The 25,352-nt window shown below is 35.4% G+C and overlaps 2 protein-coding genes and 2 pseudogenes across 2 annotated transcripts; 3 read left to right on the top strand and 1 right to left on the bottom strand.

Moving 5' to 3' along the window:
* Window positions 1-4,106: 4,106 nt before the first annotated feature.
* Window positions 4,107-9,161, top strand: LOC120199512 (putative disease resistance protein At4g19050). Its single transcript, XM_039200568.1, is given in 4 exon segments — window positions 4,107-6,887; window positions 6,922-7,877; window positions 7,879-8,724; window positions 8,885-9,161. Coding segments are annotated over 3 exon segments (4,539 nt in total). The 5' UTR covers window positions 4,107-4,111; the 3' UTR covers window positions 8,686-8,724; window positions 8,885-9,161.
* Window positions 9,162-9,630: 469 nt separating this feature from the next.
* Window positions 9,631-13,849, top strand: LOC120199509 (26S proteasome non-ATPase regulatory subunit 13 homolog B-like). The gene is made up of 6 exons (XM_039200566.1): window positions 9,631-9,932; window positions 10,676-11,122; window positions 11,773-11,853; window positions 12,633-12,829; window positions 12,926-13,025; window positions 13,327-13,849. Exons 1-6 carry the CDS (start codon window positions 9,783-9,785, stop codon window positions 13,510-13,512), a joined length of 1,161 nt encoding a protein of 386 aa, XP_039056497.1. The 5' UTR covers window positions 9,631-9,782; the 3' UTR covers window positions 13,513-13,849.
* A 1,061-nt stretch (window positions 13,850-14,910) lies between these two features.
* On the top strand, window positions 14,911-19,078 carry LOC120199508 (annotated as a pseudogene).
* A 529-nt stretch (window positions 19,079-19,607) lies between these two features.
* Window positions 19,608-24,112, bottom strand: LOC120199510 (annotated as a pseudogene).
* Between the last annotated feature and the right edge of the window lie 1,240 nt (window positions 24,113-25,352).

Genomic DNA, 25,352 nt, shown 5'->3' with positions numbered 1-25,352 from the left:
TGTTCATACATGATTTATATTCAGTTACTACATATATAATTTTTAAATTTTGTACAAACCAATCGACCTTAATAATTTAAGAATTATTGTTATCTCTTAAGGTTTTGGATTTGAGCACCGTATATGTAGGAGTGTATGAGTGTTCATTGCCGAATGAGCGGGAATCTTTGAACATATACTGCATTCACCCCAAATTATTTTTTTTTAATTCTTAAAAAAATAAGAATTAAAATTAAATAATTATAATAAAATATATAAAATATGAGATAGATAACATAAATATAAAGTGTACTAAAATTAATTATAGTAAACTACTATGTAAATAGAATTTTGTAAAAATAGAATTTTATAGGTACGAATAGCAACTTTAATATTTACAAAATTTAAAATAATCAAGAAAGTGCTTAAATAATTTTATATCAAAATAGAATTTTATAGGTACGAATAACAACTTTAATATGATGCATAACGATTACGAGTAGGAGGATTTTGTAAATAAAGAGAAAGAAATAATATTTACAAAATTTAAAATAATCAAGAAAATTATTTTCTTTGTTCTTTTTATTTGATTAAGTTTTTTTTTTCCAAACAAAAGTAACCATAGACTTTAAAACAAAAACAATCACAATTATACCAACTCATATTATAATATGTAAAAGATATAATGTAACATTTAATACTTAAACTAAAAAAATTAATAACAAAATGATCTAATTGATAAACTAATAATTTGAGGATGCAATTAGATATTTTAAAAAATTTAAGAACCAATATAAAATTAGAGATGTCTGATAAAACTAAATTAAATATAACGATAAAAAATGGTGATTAATAGATAACACATATATTATTATATACATAGGGTAAGTGCATCCCATTATTTTGAAAAAAAATATTATTTGAATTTTTATTAACATTAAATATTATTACTTTTTTGGATTAGAAGGGACACCTTTGACTGAGACTGTAGGAAAAGATACGCCACAGGGCAATCAAGGTATTTCCAGACATCTACCATACTACTATTATTTTTAATATATGATAAATTAGAGATTTTACATTATGAAAGGTGAATTTATTTAATTTTAAGAAAGAGTAAATTTATAAAATTTTAAAGGAATAAAAATAAATTTTCAATAAAAAATTATAAAGAAAATATTTAAGATATATAGAAATTTGAAACTTTTAGGGTCGACTATCCTCATCTATTTCCCCTTCGGTCTATCTCTGTGAAAAATCACATGTTTTATTTGTTCATACATGATTTATATTCAATTATTACATATATAATTTATAATTTTGTACAAACCAATCGACCTTAGTAGTTTAAGAATTATTTTTATCTCTTGAGGTTTTGGGTTTAAGCACCACGTATATAGGAGTGTATGAGTGTTCATTACCGAATGAGAGAGAATCTTTGAACATATAATATCTTGCATTCACCACAAATTAATTAATTCTATAAATTCTTAAAAAAATAAGATTTAAAATTAAATAATTATAATAAAATATATAAAATATGAGATAGATAACATAAATATAAAAATAATTACAGTAAACTACTAGTATGTAAAAGGTATTACAAATACTTGAAAAAAAAACAGAAATACATTATGAATATGTTTCTCTGTAATAACCATTATTAAAAAATATAAAAAATTGAAATGAATTGAGACGTGTTTATGCTATTTTTTGTCATGTGTGATTTGTATGTCTCGGTTCATTTTGATTTTTTTTTAATTTATAAAATTATTTAATTTTAGTTTTATATCCATAATTTATTTAAAATTTAGATCATTTTATTATAGATTAATATAAGATAAATGAATGTTTCATTTATTAATAAGATATATTTTATCTGTGCAGAAGTAAATAACATTATTTAAAAACATAACCATAAATTTAAAACATAAATATAATAAAAATATTTTTATATCAAAATAGAATTTTATTGGTACGAATAACAACTTTGTAAATAAAGTTACAAAATATAAAATAATCAAGAAGGTTATTTTCTTTGTTCTTTTTTTTTCTTTTTATTTGATTAAGTTTTTTTTTCAAACCAAAAGTAGCCATAGACTTTAAAACAAAATCAATCACAATTATACCAACTCATATTATAATATGTAAAAGATATAATGTAACATTTAATACTTAAACTAATAAATTTAATAACAAATGATCTAATTGATAAACTAATAATTTGAGGATGCAATTAGATATTTTAAAAAGTTTAAGATCCAATATAAAATTAGAGATGTATGATAAATCTCAATTAAATATAACGATGAAAATTGGTGATTAATGGATAACATATATAGTATTATATACATAGGGTCAGTGCATCCCTTTATTTTGGAAAAAATATAATTTTAGTTTTGATTTTAAGTTTAAACTAAAAAAAGTGAATCAAATTCGAAAACAACAGTTAATTTTAAGTTTAAAATATTTCATTAATTTTTTGGATCAGGAGGAACACCTTTGACTGAGACTACAGGAAAAGATACGCCACAGGGCAATCAAGGTATTTCCAGACATCTATCATACTATTATTATTTTTAATATATGATAAATTAGAGATTTTACATTATGGAAGGTGAATTTATTTAATTTTAAGAAAGAGTAAACTTATAAAATTTTAAAGGAATAAAAATAAATTTTCAATAAAAAATATAAAGAAAATATCTAAGATATATAGAAATTTGAAACTTTTAGGGTCGACTATCCTCATCTGCTGCCCCTTCGGTCTATCTCTGTAAAAAATCATATGTTTTATTTGTTCATACATGATTTATATTCAGTTACTACATATATAATTTTTAAATTTTGTACAAACCAATCGATCGACCTTAATAATGTGTTTCTTTATAATAACAATTATTAAAAAAATATAAAAAATTGAAATGAATTGAGACGTGTTTATGCTATTTTTTGTCATGTGTAATTTGTATGTCTCGGTTCATTTTGATTTTTCTTATAAATTTAAAATAATTTGAGGATGCAATTAGATATTTTAAAAATTTTAAGAACCAATATAAAATTAGAGATTTCTGATAAAACTCAATTAAATATAACAATGAAAATTGGTGATTAATGGATAACATATATAGTATTATATACATAGGGTCAGTGCATCCCATTATTTTGAAAAAAAAATATAATTTTAGTTTTGATTAACATTAAATATTATAATCAATTCAAAACAATTTTGAGTAAAAACACTTGAAAACTAATTAAAACGGATAAAAACCAAAATTCAAGAATGAAACAATTGGTACAATTGTTATTTTTAAATATTATTTTTGATTTTTAATAAAATGATGTTGTGTAGAATAAACATATATTATTTAATAGGAGTACACAAACAAGAATATTTAGTTTAATGTTAATCAAATACGTAATGTAACGAGAAAAATATTATTTTAATTTTGATTGATATTAAAATATTATGATTAGTCTAAGATAATTTTTATCATGTTATTAGAAAAATCATCAATTGATTTAAAATATTTCATTACTTTTTTGGATCAGGAGAAATACCTTCGACTGAGACTGCAGGGAAAGAGACACCACAGGCTAATGCAGGTATTTACATTTACATCCATATAATAACATTAGTTCAAGTGTATGATAATTTATGTTTTAAAAAAATCATATAATGATTTTAGGATCCATTATCTGATAAAATAATTAACGTTATGTTTTTATTCATTTTTCATCATTGGTCTTTCTAAAAATGATTTTCCCTGTTTGTTAAATATTTTATTATTATTAATTTATAATTTTGTGATGTATTCTAGATGGATGAAATATTTAAAATTATATTCAAAATGGAAACTCAACCAGTTAATTTTTTTTATTTTTACATTCACAAAATTAAATAGAGTTAATTGTACTTAAATTATAATTATAATTTTATATTTATCTTTTAATTTGAAATAATATAATTTTATCTCAAACTATCAATCTATGTTAATTGAATCCTCCTATCGTTAAAATCGTTCCTTTAACTAATGATAACAAATTAGATTTATTTTCCTGATGATTTTTCTAAAAGATTTTTTTAATTTTTTAATTAATAATTGCTTGAATGCGGGCAGGGAAGGAAACGATGCTGACAAGTGTAAAAGCCAAGAAGGAAGTAGTAGACGTGATACTGAATCAGCTGCACAGAGACATTGTCCTCACCGGAAGTCCAGGAACAGGGAAAACATGGCTGGCCAAAGAAGTGACTAGACGCGCCGACGACGAAAAATGCCCCTTCCAAATGTCTCTTTGGTTGTCTCTGAGCCTAAGAGATAAGCAAGACGAAGGCATGTCTCTTCTCCAATCCATTGCTCGTCAGTTGTCCGTCCCTAACATCGGTAGCACCTGGGAAGATGCCGACTATAATAACACCGACGAAAAGAAGAAGGAAGAGAAGAAAAAGGAGGAGCTTGTTGACAATTTGAAGAAGCTGATGGGGAAAGTAGCCGAAAAGCTTTGGAAGGACATCTATTTGGGAAGTAAAAGTAAAGATGAGACCAAACACATAAATCTTTTGCTGGTGTTGGATTCTGAAGGAGATGTAAAGATTGATGAGTTACCCCATTTGAAGGATCACATCTTTCACTTGCTTTCTTTGGATTCCGATGAACCGAATATGCAGACTATTGCCAAGGAACTTAAGGTACACGAATCCGAATCCAAGATCAGGTTCTTAATCACATCAACCGGAGGAAAGTTGAATGAGTCTGTCCATGAGATCAAAGTCGAACCCTTTTCCGAAAAAGAAGAGACGGTGACTTTCTTAAAAGAAAGGGTTGGGGACGGCATTCTTGAGCCTTCGAAATCGAAATTCGAAAAATTGTACGAGGAAATTAAAGAACATTTTCCAGATAAAACCAAGGTTTTGCCTGCTCAACTCATCATGTTAGCAGGAGCCTTGAAGCGCATTGCAGTTGCGGAACAAGATCACATACCATCGGCTCCTGCTTTAGATGCAGCACTTCAACTTTTCAAGGCCGCAAAACCCAATGATGAGATACCGGTTCTTCGTTTTGTTTACGAGACGTTGATCGAAAAGAATGATGGTTTGTTTGATTTCTTTTGGCATAGCTGGAACTTGTTGGGGAATCATGGAGGTGTTCAGTACAATGCGCTGATCGCTCACTGGATCCTCGAAGGCCATCTTGATCTTGCCGATGGTGTGAAGAAGGCTTACGAGAAGGGATACGGTATCATGATGGAGCTGGTAGATCTTGGCATACTGAAGATGCAGGAGGACAATCTTATTGTTCTTGAACGAGCAACACGTACTCTCGAGGATCACGAATGTCGAGAACACTTCGAGAAATCGAAGCTGGGTCTGGCCGGCATGCTCAAGGGTCAAGATAGCAAAGTGTTTGAAAGAATGGCACCTACTGAGGGCATGATGAGAACAGTGAGTGTGGATAAGGAAGGGAAATCAATTTCCTCAATGCTGATTGATGGAAGCAGCCTATGCAGGGAAGACAATGATACATACTTCAAAGAAAAGGATCTCAAAGTTTTGGCCCTTTTCAATCCCAGGATGCAATCACTCCCACCCATATGTCAAATAAAGGATTTGCTTCTGCTCGTGCTAAGAGGCTGTTATCTGCTTAATTCGGTCGATCAGATTAAGGATCTTGAGAAATTAGTGGTCCTCGAGGTATCTGGTTCGCCGAATCTGACCGAAATGGAGGAAGGCCTTTTCGATAAAATGACCAAGCTTCAAAGCCTTAATCTATCTGCACTGGGAATCAAGTCATTGCCTCAAGTCTCCAGCTTGAAAGAACTACGAAGGCTCATCCTTAAAGACTGTCATTTCCTGGAGGCTCTGCCAAAGCTAGCAAATCTCAAACATATGGAGGTAATCGACCTTTCTGGATCATGCTCTTTGAATAGGCTCCGAGAAAAAAGCTTCAAGTCATTTAAAGAGCTTCGATTCGCTGATTTTTCCGGAACCAAAATCGAGAAGCTGCCGATTGTTCAGACCCTTCCGAAACTAACCATCCTCTTGGCTAAAGGATGTGATCGTTTGGCTGGTTTGCGCTTCATGAAACGTCTGGAAAAACTCAAGGTACTTGATATTTCAGGTGCTACTAGGATAAAGGAAATCTTCTTCGATTGCTTTGATGGTACTGACAATCTTAGATTCCTTGACCTATCTGAAACCAATATCCGATTTTTGCCCGAAAGCCTCGGCAAACATCTGTGTCGTCTCACACTGAAAAGTTGTTCTAAGCTCGAAAAGCTCCTGAACTCACAGGGGCTCACTGACCTACAGGCTCTTGATCTTTCCAATTCCTCTGGTCTGCAAAAGTTCCCAGATGATTTTTTTGTAAACCTGACCAGTCTTCAGTCCCTTGACCTCTCAAACTCCCAAGTAAAATGTTTTCCTTCTCTTTCCAAGCTTGGCAATCTTCGCAAGCTTTTGCTAAAGGGTTGCTCATTCGAAAGACTTCCCGAGTCGAAAACCTTTGGCTCCTTTGAAGGGCTCACTAACCTTGAGGAACTTGATCTCTCGGATTGTAAGAGCCAGGCTGAGCAATTTCCAAGGTTGGAAGATCTTAATAAGCTTAAGATTATCAAACTTTCAGGTTACAAAGCTCTGTCAGAAATAGATTCCTTGAAGCACACGCCTGAGCTTGAAGACCTTGATCTCTCAGAAACCCAGATTTCAACCCTGCCAAACATATCTTCTAAAAAACTCCGTTCCATTATTCTAAACAAGTGCACCCAACTCAAAGAAGCTCCAGATTTTCAAAGCCTTCCAAACCTTTTCGAGCTTGACCTACGTGGTACAAGCTCTTTAAACTTGGAGCGTATCAATTTCGAAGCTTTGAGTAGGCTGTCTAAGCTTCAGAGACTCAGGTTATCCAAAAAATGCATGTGATCGCATTAAATCTTTGGAAAATCTTTCTGGGGAGGCTGTGGAGTATTTACCAAAGAAACTTGAAGTTCTTGATCTTTCTGGGGAGGCTGTGGAGTCTTTGCCATCATCTCTCGTTAAACTTACTGATTTAAAGCAGCTTTTGCTAAAAGGTTGTTCGAGCTTAAAGGAGCTGCCATCGCTGAACACATTGAGTCAGCTTGAGGTGCTAGATCTGTCAGGGATTCAAGTGGAAAATCTTGGAGACAAAATTTCAGACTTAAGAAATATGAAGAGTCTTCATCTACCGGGGATGGTGGCCGATGAATTTAAAGGTGGGAAGAACGTCGACGCCCTACCGATGGAGCTAAAGCTGGATCACTGTTGTATCTCTGAGTCTTCTGAGATTCCTCAAGGGGATAGCAAGCCAAGAATAGTTGTGCAAGGCACAGAACTCCTCAAAAGTTTAAAGGAAAATTCCGCATTGCTGGAGAGTATCAGGAATTCAATTTCATCGGTCCGAGCAAAAAGCAAAGATGAGGACAATTACTGTGACAGCCGTAAGCATATCTTTGGTGATATCTACACCAAGGTCAGAAAATTTCCTAGTGAAGATGCAGTTCGCGAATCTTTGGAAATCCATGGATTTGATGGTTTTCCCACTGGTATTGAGGTTCTTCTTGAGCATGCCAGGTATGTCGTCTTGCTCGAAAATGGCTTTATGAACAACTTGTCTGATCTAAAGCCTGATAGCTTGAAGAACATCAGTGGTTGTTGGTTAGAGCGTTGCAACAAAATGGTAACCATTTTTGTGGAGGCGGATCAAGGGAAGTGGGGAACCCTTGAGATACTATGGATTTCGAACCTTCCCGAGTTGAAGAGTTTGTACGACGAGAAGGTGCAATCCCTGAGTTTTGGGAGCATAAAGAGTTTGTACATAGACTGCTGCCCGAAGCTTGAAACTCTTTTCCCATCAGAGATCCCTGAAAATCTTGAAACTCTCAAAAATTACATTTTGTGATAGCTTAAAGACTTTTGTCGGAGATAAAGGGCCGGACGACAAGGAAATCCAGACCCCGGATTCCACAAATCAGAAAATGCAAACAATGAATCCAAAAGACAAAGAAGGGCAGAACACGGCGTCTTCAGTAGGCAAGAAAGTGCCAGATATGACAAGTTCAGCCCCAAAACAAATGCAGGTGATGAGTACTGAAGATAAAGTCAAGGAAAGGGAGGCGACGGCTTCACGTCCAGACGATGAAGGCAAAGGACCAGAGGATGCTAGTCCAATAGATAAGGGTAAGAAGGACGAGGAAGTGAAGATGCAAGCTGCAAGTTTAGAAGACAACAGAGATGAAGAACCGGAGGGTGCAACTTCAGTGGACAAGGGAAAGGAGGAGGAGGAAGCAGAGACGCAGGATCCAAGTTCAGTAGACAAGGGAAAGAAGGACGAGGAAGCAGGGACAGATGCTACCGGTTTAGCAAACAAAGAATTGCAGGCCACTCAAAGCACAAGTGGAATCAAACTCAAGCATTTGCATATATCATATTGTCCAATGCTTGAAACTGTTTTCTCATCACAACAGGTGCCTGAAAAGCTGGAAATTCTCCGAATCAAGCATTGTGTTAAAATGAATAGTGTTTTTCCGGAGTCGATGATCGACCGTGAATTACCAAAATTGAAAACATTGCAACTGTCAGACCTGCCCTCTTGGACTCGATCCGAAGCCGGATTTAAAGTGAACAAATCTGTTACAAAGATCATAGAGTCACCCCCACCAAAGGAAGCCACTCCAGCTGCTGAGAATTGAGATTCAATGGAAGACAAAAGAAAAGACCTCACCAAACAGGTTAGCCATGCATGATTTCATATTTGACATACTCATAGCTCCCCCACATCTTTTCACTTCATACAATAATCAACTATCTTGTCTCAGTTAATCTATTTTGTTCCGAGACATGACAGAAATACAAAGTGCCCTAAACAACTAACCCTGTTCCAAACTGCAGGTGTTTCCTTATTTAGCAATGCAATCATAAATAAATGATCCAAACTGCAGGCTGCCCCCTGTTAGTACACAAGACAATAAATGGTTTCCAGGATGAGCTTCGTGTTCAAACATCAGTTGCAATGTCGTGTTTTTATGTAGTTTTATGTATTATAAGAATGCCCTGTGTTTTCAATACTTGTGTGATTTCCTGAATGTTTGAGTGTGCATTAGTGTTATTTGACCATTTCTTATCCCAACATCGTGTCAATAAATTTGTAATATAATAGACTTGGAAACATTCCCCCTTTATGTACATTCATATGGATTTTATAATTTATATTATGAGTTTCCTTGATTTTCAATTTCTCAACCCTTTTTACCTTTTCTTGCTGAGAATCGTACTTCGAGTTCTTCTCAAGTCATCTCCTAATAGGGACGGAGCTATTCCTTGTAATCCCTTCCAAATATTGAATATAAGATTGAAAAGAAAATTAAATTCATGAAATATTTAAATATATAAGATTGAATTTGTTAAATTATTTCGGACTAGAATAAAATTAATATAATACATAAATTTTGGGAACTAAAAATATAATAATATCATATATAAATATTTTTAAAAATTCATTTATTATCTAACTCTTAATTAATAGAGGGCCAGGAAATATGTGCTCCAACTACAAGATCATGTAACCCGGAAAAGCCCATTATCCGCTCAGTTTAACTTGCACAACAAGCCAACCCGAAGTATAATAATCTTTTAGGTCCGGAAAACATTTTCTTTCGTCGATTGAGTTTCTTGTTTTCCGCTTCAGAACTCGTATTGAGACACAGAAAACCAAAGTTGAAATTTCTGAACCCTTGAGGCTTCAGCTTCTCTCTCTGTGTTTCGACTCTGTGGAGTGTTTTTGAGATCCATGGCGGCCTTGCAATACCTAGAGTCCATTCAAAATGAACATCCGGAGCTAGCCTACTGGTTCAGTTCTATTGCAGATCTGTATCTGAAGAAACTCTGGCATCAGCTCACTCTCAAGCTCGACCAGTTCGTTGCACTCTCCGCCTTTCAGGTCTTTCATTCTATTCCATGTTGTTTGGGTTTGGAGTTCGTAGATCTCTTCTGCATTTTGGATTTTTAGAATTGGGGAGTTAGGGGTTTTGAATGTAGTTAATTATCTTTTTCTTTTCTTTTCTTTCCCCATAGGGTTTTATAGTAGAATTGGGATTTCATTTCGGGGGTTAATTAGGTTTTTTTTTTTTCTGTGTGTGTTTTCTTTACTATTTTTAGTTTAAACTTTGGAACGAAACAAATAGGAAATGTTTATTGCCTTGCTGTTTAATAACTCGGAGATTGTTAAAGAAAGTATACTCAGTTGGGTCTTGCCTTTTATTTTTTATTGTAATGTTTTTGGTCATGTAATTGTTGTTAACTTGCAGTAAAAAGGGAAAATAGTGGAAACCTTCGGGCTTGCACGCAGGATTAAGTTTGATGAAGTATATGAAAAATCACAATTAGCATCTAAAGCTTTTTCATGTTTATTAGGGGCAGTTCTTTTATGACTATTGTTTTTGTTTTCTACATCTGGAAAATTCAATTGCGATTTCTACTGCTTTCTTTTGTCAGTGTATAATGGATGGATAACTAATCTGAAGCGAGGCTTACTTGATGATTTTTTATTTTGAAAGTTTGGCTTTCTATTTGTTTTAGTGGTTCATGCGTACATATTTAGAAAATGAACTAATTGTACCCCATTTGGTAGATGTTGGCTAGGTCATCTAACTTCCTATAGCACTTGTTTCTCGTAAATTTCAGGCTGGAGATGCACTGATAAAGTTGTATCACAACTTTATCACCGACTTCGAGATCAAAATTAATCCCCTCAAGCTTTCACATTTTGCTGTTATAGTTTCTCAGCAGTACTCAGAGAAAGAGACCGCTATCAGTTTTCTTGAAGGCGTGATTGAAAAGCTTCAGGCTACTAAAGAGCAGCGCATAGAAGAGCCAATTCTTTATATTAAGATGCAAATTTCCAAATTCAAGCTTGAGCAAGGAGATCAAAAAGAATGCAGGAAACTTCTTGATGATGGAAAGAGTACCCTTGACAGTATGACTGACATAGATCCATCTGTATATGCTACCTACTATTGGGTTTCATCTCAATACCATAAATTTCGTCAAGAATTTGCGGAGTTCTACAAATGTGCTCTCCTTTATCTTGCTTACACATCAGTGGAGTCTCTCACAGAATCTTTTAAGCTGGTATGCTTTTATTGGTTAATATGCTTTCTGCTAGTCCAATTTTACTACCTTATGATATTCTTGGAGCTCGTTAATCTTACTTTTAAAAAAATGTTATTTACATTTGAGACTGCATATAGTTGAATCTAGTTATTTGAAGTCTAGCATTTTACTAACAATCCCCACCGTTGTTGGCCATTATTTTTTCTTATTTATGAAGCGTATGGTACACTTTCTATTGGTCAGGCTTCAGAGTCCCTCTGGGGTTATTATTTTAACTATTTGATAATCGTTTTATCACCCAATTCATGTAATAGTAGTGTATTTGAACTCTAAAGTCATGTCTTACTAGTTTTTTGAACCCTTTATTTCATGCTAAAACTTCTTCTCTTATCTCCAATGTCTAATTTTATAATATCATGGCGAATCAAGTAGCCATGTATACATTTGACGGAAAAAAAAAGCTCAAAAGTGGCATAACACAATTTGAAAGATAATGTTAATTGCAAAATGGTTCTTAAGTATTTTGTTTTCCTGTTCCTTCCAGCCCAGTCATAAAATTGATAGAAATACATAAGCTAAGTAGCATTTGCACCTTTTTATTTGGCTGCTGAATAAATTTATCCATTGGCTTTATTTCATTCCATTTTACTTTAATTTTTTTGTTATAGAATTTGGCATTTGATCTGTCCCTTTCTGCTCTTTTGGGCGATAACATCTACAACTTTGGAGAACTCCTTGCTCATCCAATTGTGAGTACATCTTTTATCAAGTTTCTTAATTTCACCATATGTTGCATCTGATGGTTTTAATGGCAAAATAGTTTCATGTCGCCACATCAATATGTGCCATTATTTAGTTCAAATGATATTCCTGACTGTTTGTTATTTTTTAGTGAGTTTTTTATGTAAATGTTAACTTTTAATTGATGATAGTCTGACCTGCTTTTTATTTACTCTTTTATTAATATGTGAAGCATGTATAAGTTAACTTTTAAGGCAGGATACTGCTATTTGCCTGATAAATACCAGCAACGGTTAATCGAGGGATGTTTCTGTGTCTGTGTTGTCTAAAATCTGATATAGTTCCAAAGTAAGTTGGGGGTTAATCAAGCTTTCTAGTTTGGGCTGTTAATCAAGCTTTGGTTAGATGAAAATTTTGAAGCACTTTTGTCTGTAGAGAGCTCCTCAAAAATGTTATGGAGATGATCGATGTAGTGCTTGATTAAGAAAATTGCTTCTAATTGCACAAAGATAAGGTTCATAGGTATTGTTTATGACGCTCAAGTTAAATATATGTGGAGGTTCAAGGGAACTTAGTAGTGGCCGAAAGGTGCCAGCTGATAAGAGCTTCTTTTTGTTTTGTATTTCTATTATGCTATTGCAATTACATGCATACATACTTATTTTTCATTGTGTCGGGCTGATTTAAAAGGCTGCTCGTGTTGTAGGTTCTTTTCCTTCTGAATTTCTTTGCTTTAATATTTTTAATCTGTTATGTTTGAGATGATGACATTTGGCATCTTTTACAGATAAAGAGTCTTCTGGGGACCAAGGTGGAGTGGCTTTATTATATCCTCCAAGCTTTCAACACAGGGAATTTGGTTCGCTATGAAGAATTGTGTCGGGTGCACAATGCTGCATTGAGTGCTCAACCAGCCCTGGTTGAGAATGAGAAGAAGCTGTTGGAAAAAATTAATATTCTATGCTTGATGGAGATTATCTTCAGGTGTGTATGGCTGTAGTGTTCCCTAAGGGATGTGGCCAAAGTTGCTGATAATTGAAAGCATGGTTAAAATCTAAACTACAATATGTTTCAATGTAGCCGGCCATCCGATGATCGAACTATTCCGTTAAAAGTTATTTCTGAGAGAACAAAACTGTCAATTGAGGATGTTGAGTTTCTTCTCATGAAGAGCCTGTCTGTAAGTTAAAAACATTCACAATTTTTTCAATCTTTGTTTTTTCAGTTTTCCTTTTCCTTTTCCTTTATCTCAATATTTTTGATGACGCCTTAATAGGGAATACAAATTATTAAAGGGGAACAAATAACATTGGACAAAAACTAAGGAAAAAACAAATTATCAAGTATAGTGAACATTGGTAGAAGTCGAAGTCTGTATTTCTGTTGGGGATGCTTCATTGTATTTACATTGTTCTGGTCTCTTAGATGATTCAAAATTCTAAAGATAACTTGTATAACCTTTTTGCAAATAACGACTGCAGGTTCATCTGATTGAGGGCATAATTGATCAAGTTGAGGGAGCAGTTCATGTCTCTTGGGTGCAGCCAAGAGTTTTGGGGATTCCACAGATCAAGTCCTTGCGTGAGCGGTTGGATAGTTGGATGGAAAAAGTGCGTACTGCTTCATTATCAATTGAAGCTGAAACGCCTGACCTTGTTGCATCATGATTTTCCTGTCCGGTTCCTTCTGCCCATTGTAACAATTTCGTTATTCGAAAAGAAAGAAAAGGAGAGAGAGCGATGAGAGGTAAGTGTTAGTGATGTGCGCAGGTAGAGCCATCTTTGTATGATTCCTTTGAAGGGATCTTTAAATCATTGTTCTTAAAGGAGGGGCTTATGTTCTAGACTTTTCACGTTTTGGCATTCGTTGGATCTACAATGGCAGTTGCATGCCTGAGGGAGGATACAGTTAAAAACTGAAAAACATCATACTTCTCTTTCTTCAACTTTGTATTGGGATTTTTCATCAGATACAATCAAATCCACCTTTTTTGTGGATGAAAGTACATTTTCATTTCCCTTTCTGCATAATTTATGTTGTTTGGTTGCTATGTTTAGTCGTACTTCTGGGTTTGTAACTACTAAGATGTTTAATTAAGTTGCCACTTAAAGTATACAAGGCGGCAACAATGCTCCTACATGTTCCTTTCTACATCAAGAGTACCACAATGCTCCAACTTTCTTTATACAAGCAAATTCCGAATCCTTTTTTGACGCACAAACATTTAGGAACCAACGTCTGCGCTGTCAAGCGAGTCCTCTCCTCCATAGTTTTGGTCCCTCCTCTTCCCATTTAAGAACCTCTTTTATGTATTTAAATGCTTCATCAATGGATACCCAGTCGTCCCTTGCCCTAGCTTGCGACACAAACAGCTTCTGTCCGCTAAGGGAAGCATAAAGATCGTTGAACTTCATCGCAGCTTAAAAGTAAGCCTTTTGAGCCCAGAGACTGGTGACTGTGTACCTGTCTCACATTCACCATTTGTAGAGAGAATGGTGAGCATTGCAGAATATGAGAGAAATGTGGGCCCAAGTGTCTTCTTTTCTGTTGATATTTTGTTTCAGTTAGCAGCAGCTTGTAGGATTTTTGTGTAGTTTCCTTCTGAATGTTTGTTTTTGTGGTGTGGACTCTCCTGATGTTCACGATCGGATTGTTTGGCGCGTGGACTGGAAATGATGTAGTACGCATCAATTTATCTTAAGTGTTAAAAGAATCGTTATTGTTTCTAAAAATTATGAGTTTGAATACCAGCAATTATATTAAAGTGATTTAGAATACATTGTCAAATAGTAAAAATTAATTAAAAAAGTTATTACTTTATAATCATCTCAACATAATAATAAAAGAGATATTTATGTTACACAAACTAAATAATTTTAATAATTAACGAGAGAATTATTATTTTCAGCTATAATATATGCTCCAACTACAAGATCATGTAACCCGGAAAAGCCCATTATCCTTTTCTTGGGCTATAATATATGCAACTAAATAACTTGCACAGCAAGCCGACCCGAAGTATAATTATCCTTTTCTTAAGTCCGCTTTTTTTCTTTCGTCGATTGATATTCTTGTTTTCCGCTTCAGAACTCCTATTGAGACACAGAAAACCAAAGTTGAAATTTCTAAATCAAGGCTTCAGCTTCTCTCTCTGTGCTTCGACTCTGTGGGGTGTGTTTGAGAGCCATGGCGGCCTTACAATACCTAGATTCCATTCAAAATGAACATCCGGAGCTAGCCGACTGGTACAATTCTCTCTTGCAGATCTGTATCAGAAGAAACTCTGGCATCAGCTCACTCTCAAGCTCGATCAATTCGTTACACTCTCCGCCTTTCAGGTCTTTCATTCTATTCCATGTTTGGGTTTGGAGTTCGTATATCTCTTCTGTATTTTGGATTTTAGAATTGGGGAGTTAGGGTTCTTGAATGGAGCCAATTATATTTTCCTTTTCTTTTTTCCCTAGGGTTTTATAGTAGAATTGGGATTTCATTTCGGGGGTTAATTAGGGTTTTATATATTTTTTACTATTTTAGTTTTAACTTTGGAACGAAATTAATAAGAAATGTTTATTGCTTTGTTGTTCAATAACTCGTAGATTGTTAAAAAAAACTATACTCAGTTGGGTCTTTCCTTATATTTTTTATTGTAATGCTTTTGGTCATGTAATTGCTGTTAAGTTGCAGTAAAAGGGAAAATAGTGGAAACCTTCGGGATTGCACGCAGGATTAAGCTTGATGAAGTATATGGAAAATGACAATGAGCATCTAAAGCTTTTTCATGTATATTTCAGGACAAAAATCTTCTCTGAATTGTAGAATTGAAAGCATTAGATGCGATTCTTACGACTCTTGGTTTTATATTCTACATCTGGAAAATTCAATCGCGGTTTCCTACTGCTCTCTTGTGTCAGTGTATAATGCATAGATAACTAATCTGAAGCGTTGTTTACTTGGTGATTTTTCATTTTGAAAGTTGGCTTTCTATTTGTTGTAGTGGTTCATTCGTACATATTAGAAAATGAACTAATTGAACCCCATTTGGTAGATGTTGCCTAGGTCATCTAACTTTCTATAGCACTTGTTTCTCATAAATTTCAGGCTGGAGATGCACTGATAAAGTTGTATCACAACTTTATCACCGACTTCGAGACCAAGATTAATCCCCTCAAGCTTGCACATTTTGCTGTTATAGTTTCTCAGCAGTACTCAGAGAAAGAGGCCGCTATCAGTTTTCTTGAAGGCGTGATTGAAAAGGTTCAGGCTACTAAAGAGCAGCGCATAGAAGAGCCAATTCTTTATATTAAGATGCAAATTTCCAAATTCAAGCTTGAGCAAGGAGATCAAAAAGAATGCAGGAAACTTCTTGATGATGGAAAGAGTATCCTTGACAGTATGACTGACATAGATCCATCTGTATATGCTACCTACTATTGGGTTTCATCTCAATACCATAAATTTCTTCAAGATTTTGCGGAGTTCTACAAATGTGCTCTCCTTTATCTTGCTTACACATCAGTGGAGTCTCTCTCAGAATCTTTTAAGCTGGTATGTTTTTATTGGTTAATGTTTTTTCTGCCAGTCCAAATTTACTACCTTATGATATTCTTGGAGCGTGTTAATCTTACTTCTAAAAAAGTTGTTATTGACATTTGAGACTGCATATATTTGAATCAGGTTATTTGAAGTCCAGCTCTATACTAACGAGCCCCATGTTTGTTTGCCATTAATTTTCCTTATCTATGAAGCTTGTGTTACACTTCCTATTGGTCAGACTTAAGATTCCTTCTTAGGTTATTATTATTATTATTATTATCATTTAATAATCGATTTATCAACCAATTTAGGTAACAGCAGTGCCTCTGAAGTCTAAAGCCATGTCTTACTAGTTTTTTAACCCTTTCTTTCTTGCTAAAACTTCTTCTCTTATCTCCAATCTCTAATTTTATAATGTCGTGGTGAATCAAGTAGCCATGTATACATTTAACGACAAAAAATGCTCAAAAGTGGCATACCACAGTTTGAAAGATAACGTTGATTGTGAGGTGGTGCTTAAATATTTTGTTTTCCTGACCCTTCCAGTCCAGTCATAAAATTGATGGAAATAAATATGCTAAAGAGCATTTAGACCTTTTTATTTGGCTGCTGAATATATTTATCCATTGGCTTTATTTCATTTTATTTTATTTTAAATTCTTTGGTATAGGATTTGGCATTTGATCTGTCCCTTTCTGCTCTCTTGGGCGATAACATCTACAACTTTGGAGAACTCCTTGCTCATCCAATTGTGAGTACATCTTTTATCAAGTTTCTTAATTTCACTATAGTTTCATGTCGTGGCAGCAATATGTGCCATTATTTAGTTCAAACAATATTCCTGACTTTTTGTTCTTTCTTAACTAGTTATGTATGAAAAAGTTAACTTTTAATTGATGTTACCCTGACCTGCTTGTTATTTTCTCTTTTATTTATAAGTGAAGCGTGTATAAGTTAATTTTTAGTGCAGTATACTTCTATTTGCACGATAAATACCAGCGATGGTTCGTTGAGTCATATTTCTGTGCCTCTTTTTATCTAAAGTCTGATATAATTCCAGTGTAGATGGGGGATTTAGTTCAGTTCTAGTTTGGGCTGTTAATTCAAGCTTTGATTTGATGAAAAATTTAAAGCACTTTTTGCATGTAGAGAGCTCCTTAAAAATGTTATGGAATGCTTAATTGCTTTGAATTGCACAAAGATAAGGTTCACAAGTATAGTTTATGATGCTCAGGTTAAATATACGTGGAAGTCCAAGGGAGCTAAGTAGTGGCTGAAAGGTGCCGGCTGATAAGAGCTTCATTTTGTTTTGTATTTTCTTTTATGCTATTGCAATTACATGCATACATGCTTATTTTTCATCATGTGGGGCTGATTTAAAAGGCTGCTATTGTTGTAGGTTTTTTTTTCCTTCTGAATTTCTTTGCTTTAATGTTTCTATTTTGTTATGTTTGAGATGATGATATTTGGCATCTTTTACAGATAAAGAGTCTTTTGGGGACCAAGGTGGAGTGGCTTTATTATATCCTCCAAGCTTTCAACACAGGGAATTTGGTTCGCTATGAACAATTGTGTCGGGTGCACAATGCTGCATTGAGTGCTCAACCAGCCCTGGTTGAGAATGAGAAGAAGCTGTTGGAAAAAATTAATATTCTATGTTTGATGGAGATTATCTTCAGGTGTGTATGGCTGTAGTGTTCCCTAAGGGATGTGGCCAAAGTTGCTGATAATTGAAAGCATGGTTAAAATCTAAACTACAATATGTTTCAATGCAGCCGGCCATCCGATGATCGAACTATTCCGTTAAAAGTTATTTCTGAGAGAACAAAACTGTCAATTGAGGATGTTGAGCATCTTCTCATGAAGAGCCTGTCTGTAAGTTAAAAACATTCACAATTTTTTCAATCTTTGTTTTTTCAGTTTTCCTTTTCCTTTATCTCAATATTTTTGATGACGCCTTAATAGGGAATACAAATTATTAAAGGGGAACAAATAACATTGGACAAAAACTAAGGAAAAAACAAATTATCAAGTATAGTGAACATTGGTAGAAGTCAAAGTCTGTATTTCTGTTGGGGATGCTTCATTGTATTTACATTGTTCTGGTCTCTTAGATGATTCAAAATTCTAAAGATAACTTGTATAACCTTTTTGCAAATAACGACTGCAGGTTCATCTGATTGAGGGCATAATTGATCAAGTTGAGGGAGCAGTTCATGTCTCTTGGGTGCAGCCAAGAGTTTTGGGGATTCCACAGATCAAGCCCTTGCGTGAGCGGTTGGATAGTTGGATGGAAAAAGTGCGTACTACGTCATTATCGATTGAAGCTGAAACGCCTGACCTTGTTGCATCATGATTTTCCTGTACGATTCCTTCTGCCCATTGTAACAATTTTGAAAAGAAAGAAAAGGAGAGAGAGCGATGAGAGGTAAGTGTTAGTGATGTGCGCAGGTAGAGCCATCTTTGTATGATTCCTTTGAAGGGATCTTTAAATCATTGTTCTGAAAGGAGGGGCCTATGTTCTAGACTTTTCACGTTTTGGCATTCGTTGGATCTACAATGGCAGTTGCATGCCTGAGTGAGGATACATTAAAAACTAAAAAAACATCACCCTTCTCTTTCTTCAACTGTGTATTGGGATTTTTCATCAGATACAATCAAATCCACTTTTTTGTGGATGAAAAAGTGCATTTTCATTTCCTTTTCTGCAAAATTTATATGTTTGGCTTGCAATTTCAAGTCGTACTTCTGGGCTATTTAACTACTAAGATGTTTGATTAAGTTGCCACTTACATGTTATACAAAAATTGCTACCCCAGAACAGTCAAACCAATTGGAATTCTGTAACATATCTGATTTCAGATTATTATTATATTTTGAAAAGATCTGGATCTAAACTTACACACGCGTGCAGATTATGCAGCTTGAATCCGGGTCGCCAAGGGTGATAAAAATTTGCTTTAACAACTTTGACCACATCAAGGTTTTAATTTCAGATTCTTCAATGAGAGATATACGGTGCTTTTTTTCTCTTCAAAATAAGCCATATTTTGGGATAGGAATCGCATGGGTCACTCTTAACTACAGTAAGTTCTACGGAATCATGCATGACGAAGAGTCAATCCTGGAATGATATCTAAAAAAATAAAATTACAACAGCTATCCTTATTCCATTCGGCAACCACAATGCTCCTACAACTTTCTTTATACAAGCAAATTTCCGATGCGGTCATTCTTGGTGTACAAACAGCGACGAACTAACGTCTACTGTAAAATGAGTCCTCTCCTCCTCCATAGTTTTGGTCTTTCTCCTCTTCCCTTTTGAGAACCTCTCTTATATATATTTAAATGCTTCATCAATCGGCATCCGGTGGTCCCTTGCCCTAGCTTGTGACACAAACAGCTTCTGTCTGGTAAGGGAAGCATAAAGATCCTTGAACTTCATCGAAACGTAAAAGTAAGCCTGTTGAGCGAGAGACTGGTGACTTTGTACTTGTCTCGCTGACCTGAAATCGTTGAACCACTCGCAAGTACTTAAAGGCACCCGATTGACCTTGTCCTCAAACAGATCATACTTGTTTAGTATCAACACAAAAGGGGTATCCTTAAAGCAAGGGTGCCTTAACATCGTTTCATATAGCTCCTTCGTCTGCATCATCTTGTTTTGAAGTAGTGATCCACTGCTGCTGCTATCTGGTGCTATCGACATCAGAACGTAATCACTAAGGGCAACACAGAAGACTACTACTCGCACATCTTCAAACATTTCCACCCACTTGCATCCTTCATTAATCCCCTTCGTATTTACCCTTATGAGTTGATACCTATAAAAGGAAAAAGAAAAGCCTAAGATTGCAAACATTGATGCTGTAACCGCATGTGATGAGACCATTATTTAGGAAACCTTTCATTCAAGGCAACAACAGAATGTCAGGAAAGAATTACTTGGTTAAGGGTTGGGAGGGAGCTTCCAAATTGTCTGTGTAGGTTTCGGACATTGGACTACAATCATCGAGCGAAAACTCCATGAAAGCCAAGCCATTCCCTTGGTTGACCCCTTCAGCATAAAGAATGTCACGATCAGTAGGTTCGTATTCATTGCTCGACACCTCAATAGCCTGTAGAAAACAAAAGCATAACGCACAGTCAAGACTTGATGTGAGTTTTGGCAAAGATTAAGACAACATATGATGCATAAAATGTAAAGATAAGTTGGCATACCCTGCTTAAGAAGTACTCTGCAACATCCGGACGAAAGTGAAGCTCATCTTTTCTTCTATAAGTGTGCAGCACAGCAGGATCTTACCACAACTCCTGAACTAGTGAAGCATACTCACGTGTTGCCGCAGGGGAAAATGCATCCAAATCTCCAGTGGCTATAATGTCCAGAAGCCAGTCAGCAAAATGATTTAGCCTCGTGTTGATAGAATAAACGCATTGTTTAGTTTCACCAGAATCAACCTCCCTTCCTGAAACATGATTAAAGCATTGTTTACATGTTGAAAGAGTTGTAATTATTTTTATTTTTGTTTTTTGGCATCTCTGGGCGATCTTAGAAGCATCATCACATAGATAGCTTTTACAAAACAAGCATTATACACAATACCAGCTTCAGAGTCGTGATCGGCGGCAGCTAGTTCTCGTGTTCCAGATATTGCTTCCTCCTCAAACCACTCCCGTCCATCCGGTAATATGCTAAGGTACCTGTACATATTTCTCTGGATCATCAACTTCAGTTCCTGCAGTTAATTTAAAATGAACTCAACTGCAATTTAAAAACTGTGCAGACTAGTCATCAACTACAAATCAATTTTTCCTAAACCAAGAAAGCATAAAGGAAAACAAAATTTCAGATAATTTGATCCACACGATCCCATCCCAAATATACATTCAGCCCGTTCCATTGAAAGCGTTGGTGGAGTTGAACTAAATGCAAATCCACAATTTAAAGCTTCCTAATCACCTTAATTATTCCTTGTCTACTAATAAATTGGAATGACAGACGTTCTTCATGCTTAAGCGAGATATTCTCTCCAACTACCTTGTAGGTATAAATGTTTTTAGTGACCTTACTTTCATTCTAAGTGCATCTTAAAGCTATTGATATGATAATGTAAAGGATAATTATTAGAATAAACTAGTCTTAATAGCAACAAGAAAATGTCAAACCTGCTTGAAGATGGTGCTTGTTCCAGAGCCTTGAAGCCAGAGTAGAAGAAGCTTCTGGGTTCGTTTTTGCTCTAGGTAATTTGGAACTGTAGCATAATTGCTCGCCTCCTCTCTCGCTCCTTGAGGTTGGCCATTGGGCACAGGCAAAGAAAACAAGGTACAGACAAAACGAGCCGATGCCTGTATCGTAAAAAACAAATCCACATCACGTATAATTATAATAGCCATGGTACAATTGAGGCTGCTAGAAATTTACATACCTTCTCCCAGATGTTTCCTCTAATGTTATTCTGACCTTCTTCCTCATAGCGACCATCATCATAGACCCAAAAATGAGTGTCACGAGGACACTGCACATTTGCCAACTGAACACGTCGAAAGGATACATCATGATTAGTTTAATACAATACGATGACGTGCATTTGATATCATGTATCATTCCCATTCACGTTTTTATCAGATGCTAAAGTTAAACATACATTAAGACGTCTAAAGGAAAGGCCATAATACAGGAAACTAAGGTGTTAATGAGTTTTATAAAAGGAATCTGTTACTTCTAACTGGTTATGCCTCACAAGTGCATAAGAATGAGAACCCTAAATGTATGCTATCAAACAGAGAAAAAAAAAAGAAACAATGATCAATGGAAATTAATAATAGATCCTGTATTAACTTTTATATTTGCTACCTTTAGCACCCTCAATTCAAGTTTTGTAATTTCCCTTCCATTGATATAGACTTAAGTATTGCCATTGCTTGCATCAGGATTAAGCTTGCCTGTGAAGTTTAGGTTTGAACTAATGACCCGATCTGGTTTTTCTCCCTCCTGCCAATTCGATAAGAGGAGATGGTCGAATCAATCAAGTCACCATATTCTAGATGCTCCTCTGCTTGCTTGTTCGATTAGAATAGCCATTTGAAAAATAAAGTAGCATATTGTGAATACAAACTTACCTTTCCCCAGAGACCAGATTCCTTGTCATAACAGTATCTTCCAGGCTTCTACGACATAGGAGGTAAAGAGCATCCAAGTAATTCAGCCGTCTCTTCAGGCTTCAGTGGATATCCATTCACAATTAGCTGCTCCGGCCGGAGCTGATTAGCAGAACATTCTTTCTCCGCTTTCATAATCTGCTTCACCTCCAACGGATTAAGTAATCTAGACAAGAGACTAGAATGTTTATCTAACCTTAACCGCTTTGATTCATCAATTGGCTGGCCAATTCATGTCACACATTTTCGTCCTTCAGGCATCGAGCCCATAGCCCTTAGCACACAATTGTTGCAATACTTAGCACCTCAAACCAGACAAGATTCCTTCGTTTCCCATCTTCTCTTACCACAACGATAACAGACTCTTTTCTTCTTCTTTCCTGTTGGAACACCAACATATCCAGGAAAAACACTCTTATCCATATCCACATCTTTCCCTTCTGACTTATCAACAGTATTGAATTTAACAACTGGAACTCTCTTTCCTTCGTTAACAGCTCGTTTAGGATGATTACTTGGAGGGTTGCCAACTGGGCTAGGAGAAGCTGAAGAAAAATCGGGATTTTGCAGCACAGACACTACGGATTCGGAGCTTGCGAAACCCTTGGGCTCTGAGTACGCGGAATTGTGACACCAGCAATGTAAGACACTGGCAAGGGGATTGGCTCAATCACTGGTGGAGCAGCATTAGCAACTGACCTTTGGGACTGTGACAGTGCTTCTGCAGCAGGTATGGCATGCGAATTTACATCGAGAGGCTCAACTCTAGGTACCTCATAAGCAACTGGAGGACCCATATACTCCATTGCTATCGAGTAATCAAGCTCAAATGAATCTTCAGGTAGTGAGGCACCAGGTGAAAGCATCTTCCCCACCACTCTTTTCCAACTCTCACCCTCCTTTTGCTCCATTTATTCAGATGTAATGCCGAAAATATATGTCGGGCTAGAGGTTCAAAGTGCAACTTCTTAGGTATCACCCATATCGATCAAACTATACCGTAGCATCCAGAGAAATGCTTGGATAAGCTCAAAGTACCTGGAAAGCAATCTTCAGAACAATGAAGGTCCTTTGTAAAATAGTCAACAAGCAGCCAGAATTCAACATACAAAGTGCCAGCCTAAGAAAGCCTTCAATTTTGAAAGGATAAATTGGAAAAAAATCAATTATTTGACCCAAATTAAATGAAATAAAAGCAAATTCAGTTGTTCAAGAACTGGCCATGACATACAGGCATAATTTGAATAACAAAAGAGACCCACATGTAGATTAAACAACCGACGCTTTGTAAAATAATAAATAACTGAAACAACTGGCAGTCAGCCAAGAGAAAATAAAGGAAAAATCCATTTTTGTCAAGTCTGTCCAAGAGAAGACTTTTACCAAGAATATCCTAAAGCCCTACGAGGTAACAAGATCGATATAAATGATGGTCAAATAGTAAGATGGGCTCGTGTTAAAAAACATATGATTTTTTCAACATCAAGAAAAATACGATTGAATTCAGTCATTGTCAAACAGTAGACATTTCAAGCTTCATGTGAACTTATTCAATAGCAAGACTTTCCTAAGAAGAACAAGAATTGAACAAGTCTGCAATGAAATACATTGGCAGGCAGTTACTGAAGCTTCAAGAAACAGAAGAAGGTCTCAATCAAACAAACATATAGGAAACAAAGCTTGATCCAAACGGCACAGAAACAAAAGAGAAAATGATGGGAGAAAGAAGCGAAGGTGGGGAATATAATAGAAGAAAAGTGAAGAGAGGAAAAGATACCGGAAAGAAATGGGATCAAAACACGAAAGTAAATCTCAGAGGAGAAGAAGGAAACCCTTGGAAATTTTTTCGTTCCTGTGCTTTGAAGAACTCAAAAGAAAAGACGAAATAAATCCTCGAAAGCCTCTCCACAGAAAAAGGGGACTGCACTACAACACATTAACCATTTGTAGAGAGAATGATGAAACACTGCAGACAATGAGAGAAATGTGGGCCCAAGTTTCTTCTCTTCTGTTTATTTTTTGTTTTACAGTTGCAGCAGCTTGTAGGATTTTTGTGTAGTAGTTTCCTCTTGAATGTTTGTTGTTTCGTTGTGGACTGACCCTTATGCTCACGATCGGATTGTTTGGCGCGTGGATTGTAAATGATGTATAATCCTACGACTCAGATATTTATGTTTTACGAATTACGAACTAAGTTGACTTTAATTGTTAAAGTATTATTTTTATAGGTTTCATGTTTAAATATATATTTATATTTATTATTAAATAATTGAGAGATTTTTGAAGCTATATTATTTTATAAATACTTATGTTTGTAAAAAAAATTATATTAGATCACGTGCTTTTTAAGGATTATCACTCTTTCAAAGGATGGCCAAAAGGAACCAGATGTCCTATACTGTAATGATTTCAGGGCTCGCGATGCATGGACATGGTGAAGAAGCTCTAAGGATATATTCAATGATGCTTGAAGAAGGTCTTGAACCAGCCGATGTCGTCTATGTGGGCATATTAAGTGCTTGCAGTCATGCTGGCCTTCTTGATGAGGGCTTTGAGTGCTTCGATAGAATGAAATCTGGGCATGGAATAGAACCACTGTTCAACATTATGGTTGCATGGTAGACCTTATGGTTGCATGCCTATCGAGCCCAATGATGTGGTCTGGAGAAGCCTTCTCAGTGCTTGTAGAGTTCATTGTAACCTGGAAATTGGAGAGATTGCATCTAAGCATCTATTCCAGTTAAACTCGCAAAATCCCGGTGACTATGTGATACTGTCGAATATGTATGCACGAGCTGAAAAATGGCCAGAG

This window comes from Hibiscus syriacus, unplaced genomic scaffold, assembly GCF_006381635.1.
Source record: "Hibiscus syriacus cultivar Baekdansim isolate YM2019G1 unplaced genomic scaffold, ASM638163v2 tig00005459_pilon, whole genome shotgun sequence".
NCBI lineage: Eukaryota > Viridiplantae > Streptophyta > Magnoliopsida > Malvales > Malvaceae > Hibiscus > Hibiscus syriacus.
Note: the sequence above shows the minus strand (reverse complement) of the source record. Positions and strands in the feature narration are given on the sequence as shown.

What these genes read in the sequence shown, in the direction of transcription:
- LOC120199509 (XM_039200566.1), top strand. Translation starts at nt 9,783, where the DNA reads ATGGCGGCCTTGCAATACCTAGAGTCCATTCAAAATGAACATCCGGAG. An exon ending in TTGCACTCTCCGCCTTTCAG is followed by an intron (nt 9,933 to 10,675) that starts GTCTTTCATTCT and finishes CGTAAATTTCAG; the next exon opens with GCTGGAGATGCACTGATAAA. An exon ending in AACTCCTTGCTCATCCAATT is followed by an intron (nt 11,854 to 12,632) that starts GTGAGTACATCT and finishes CATCTTTTACAG; the next exon opens with ATAAAGAGTCTTCTGGGGAC.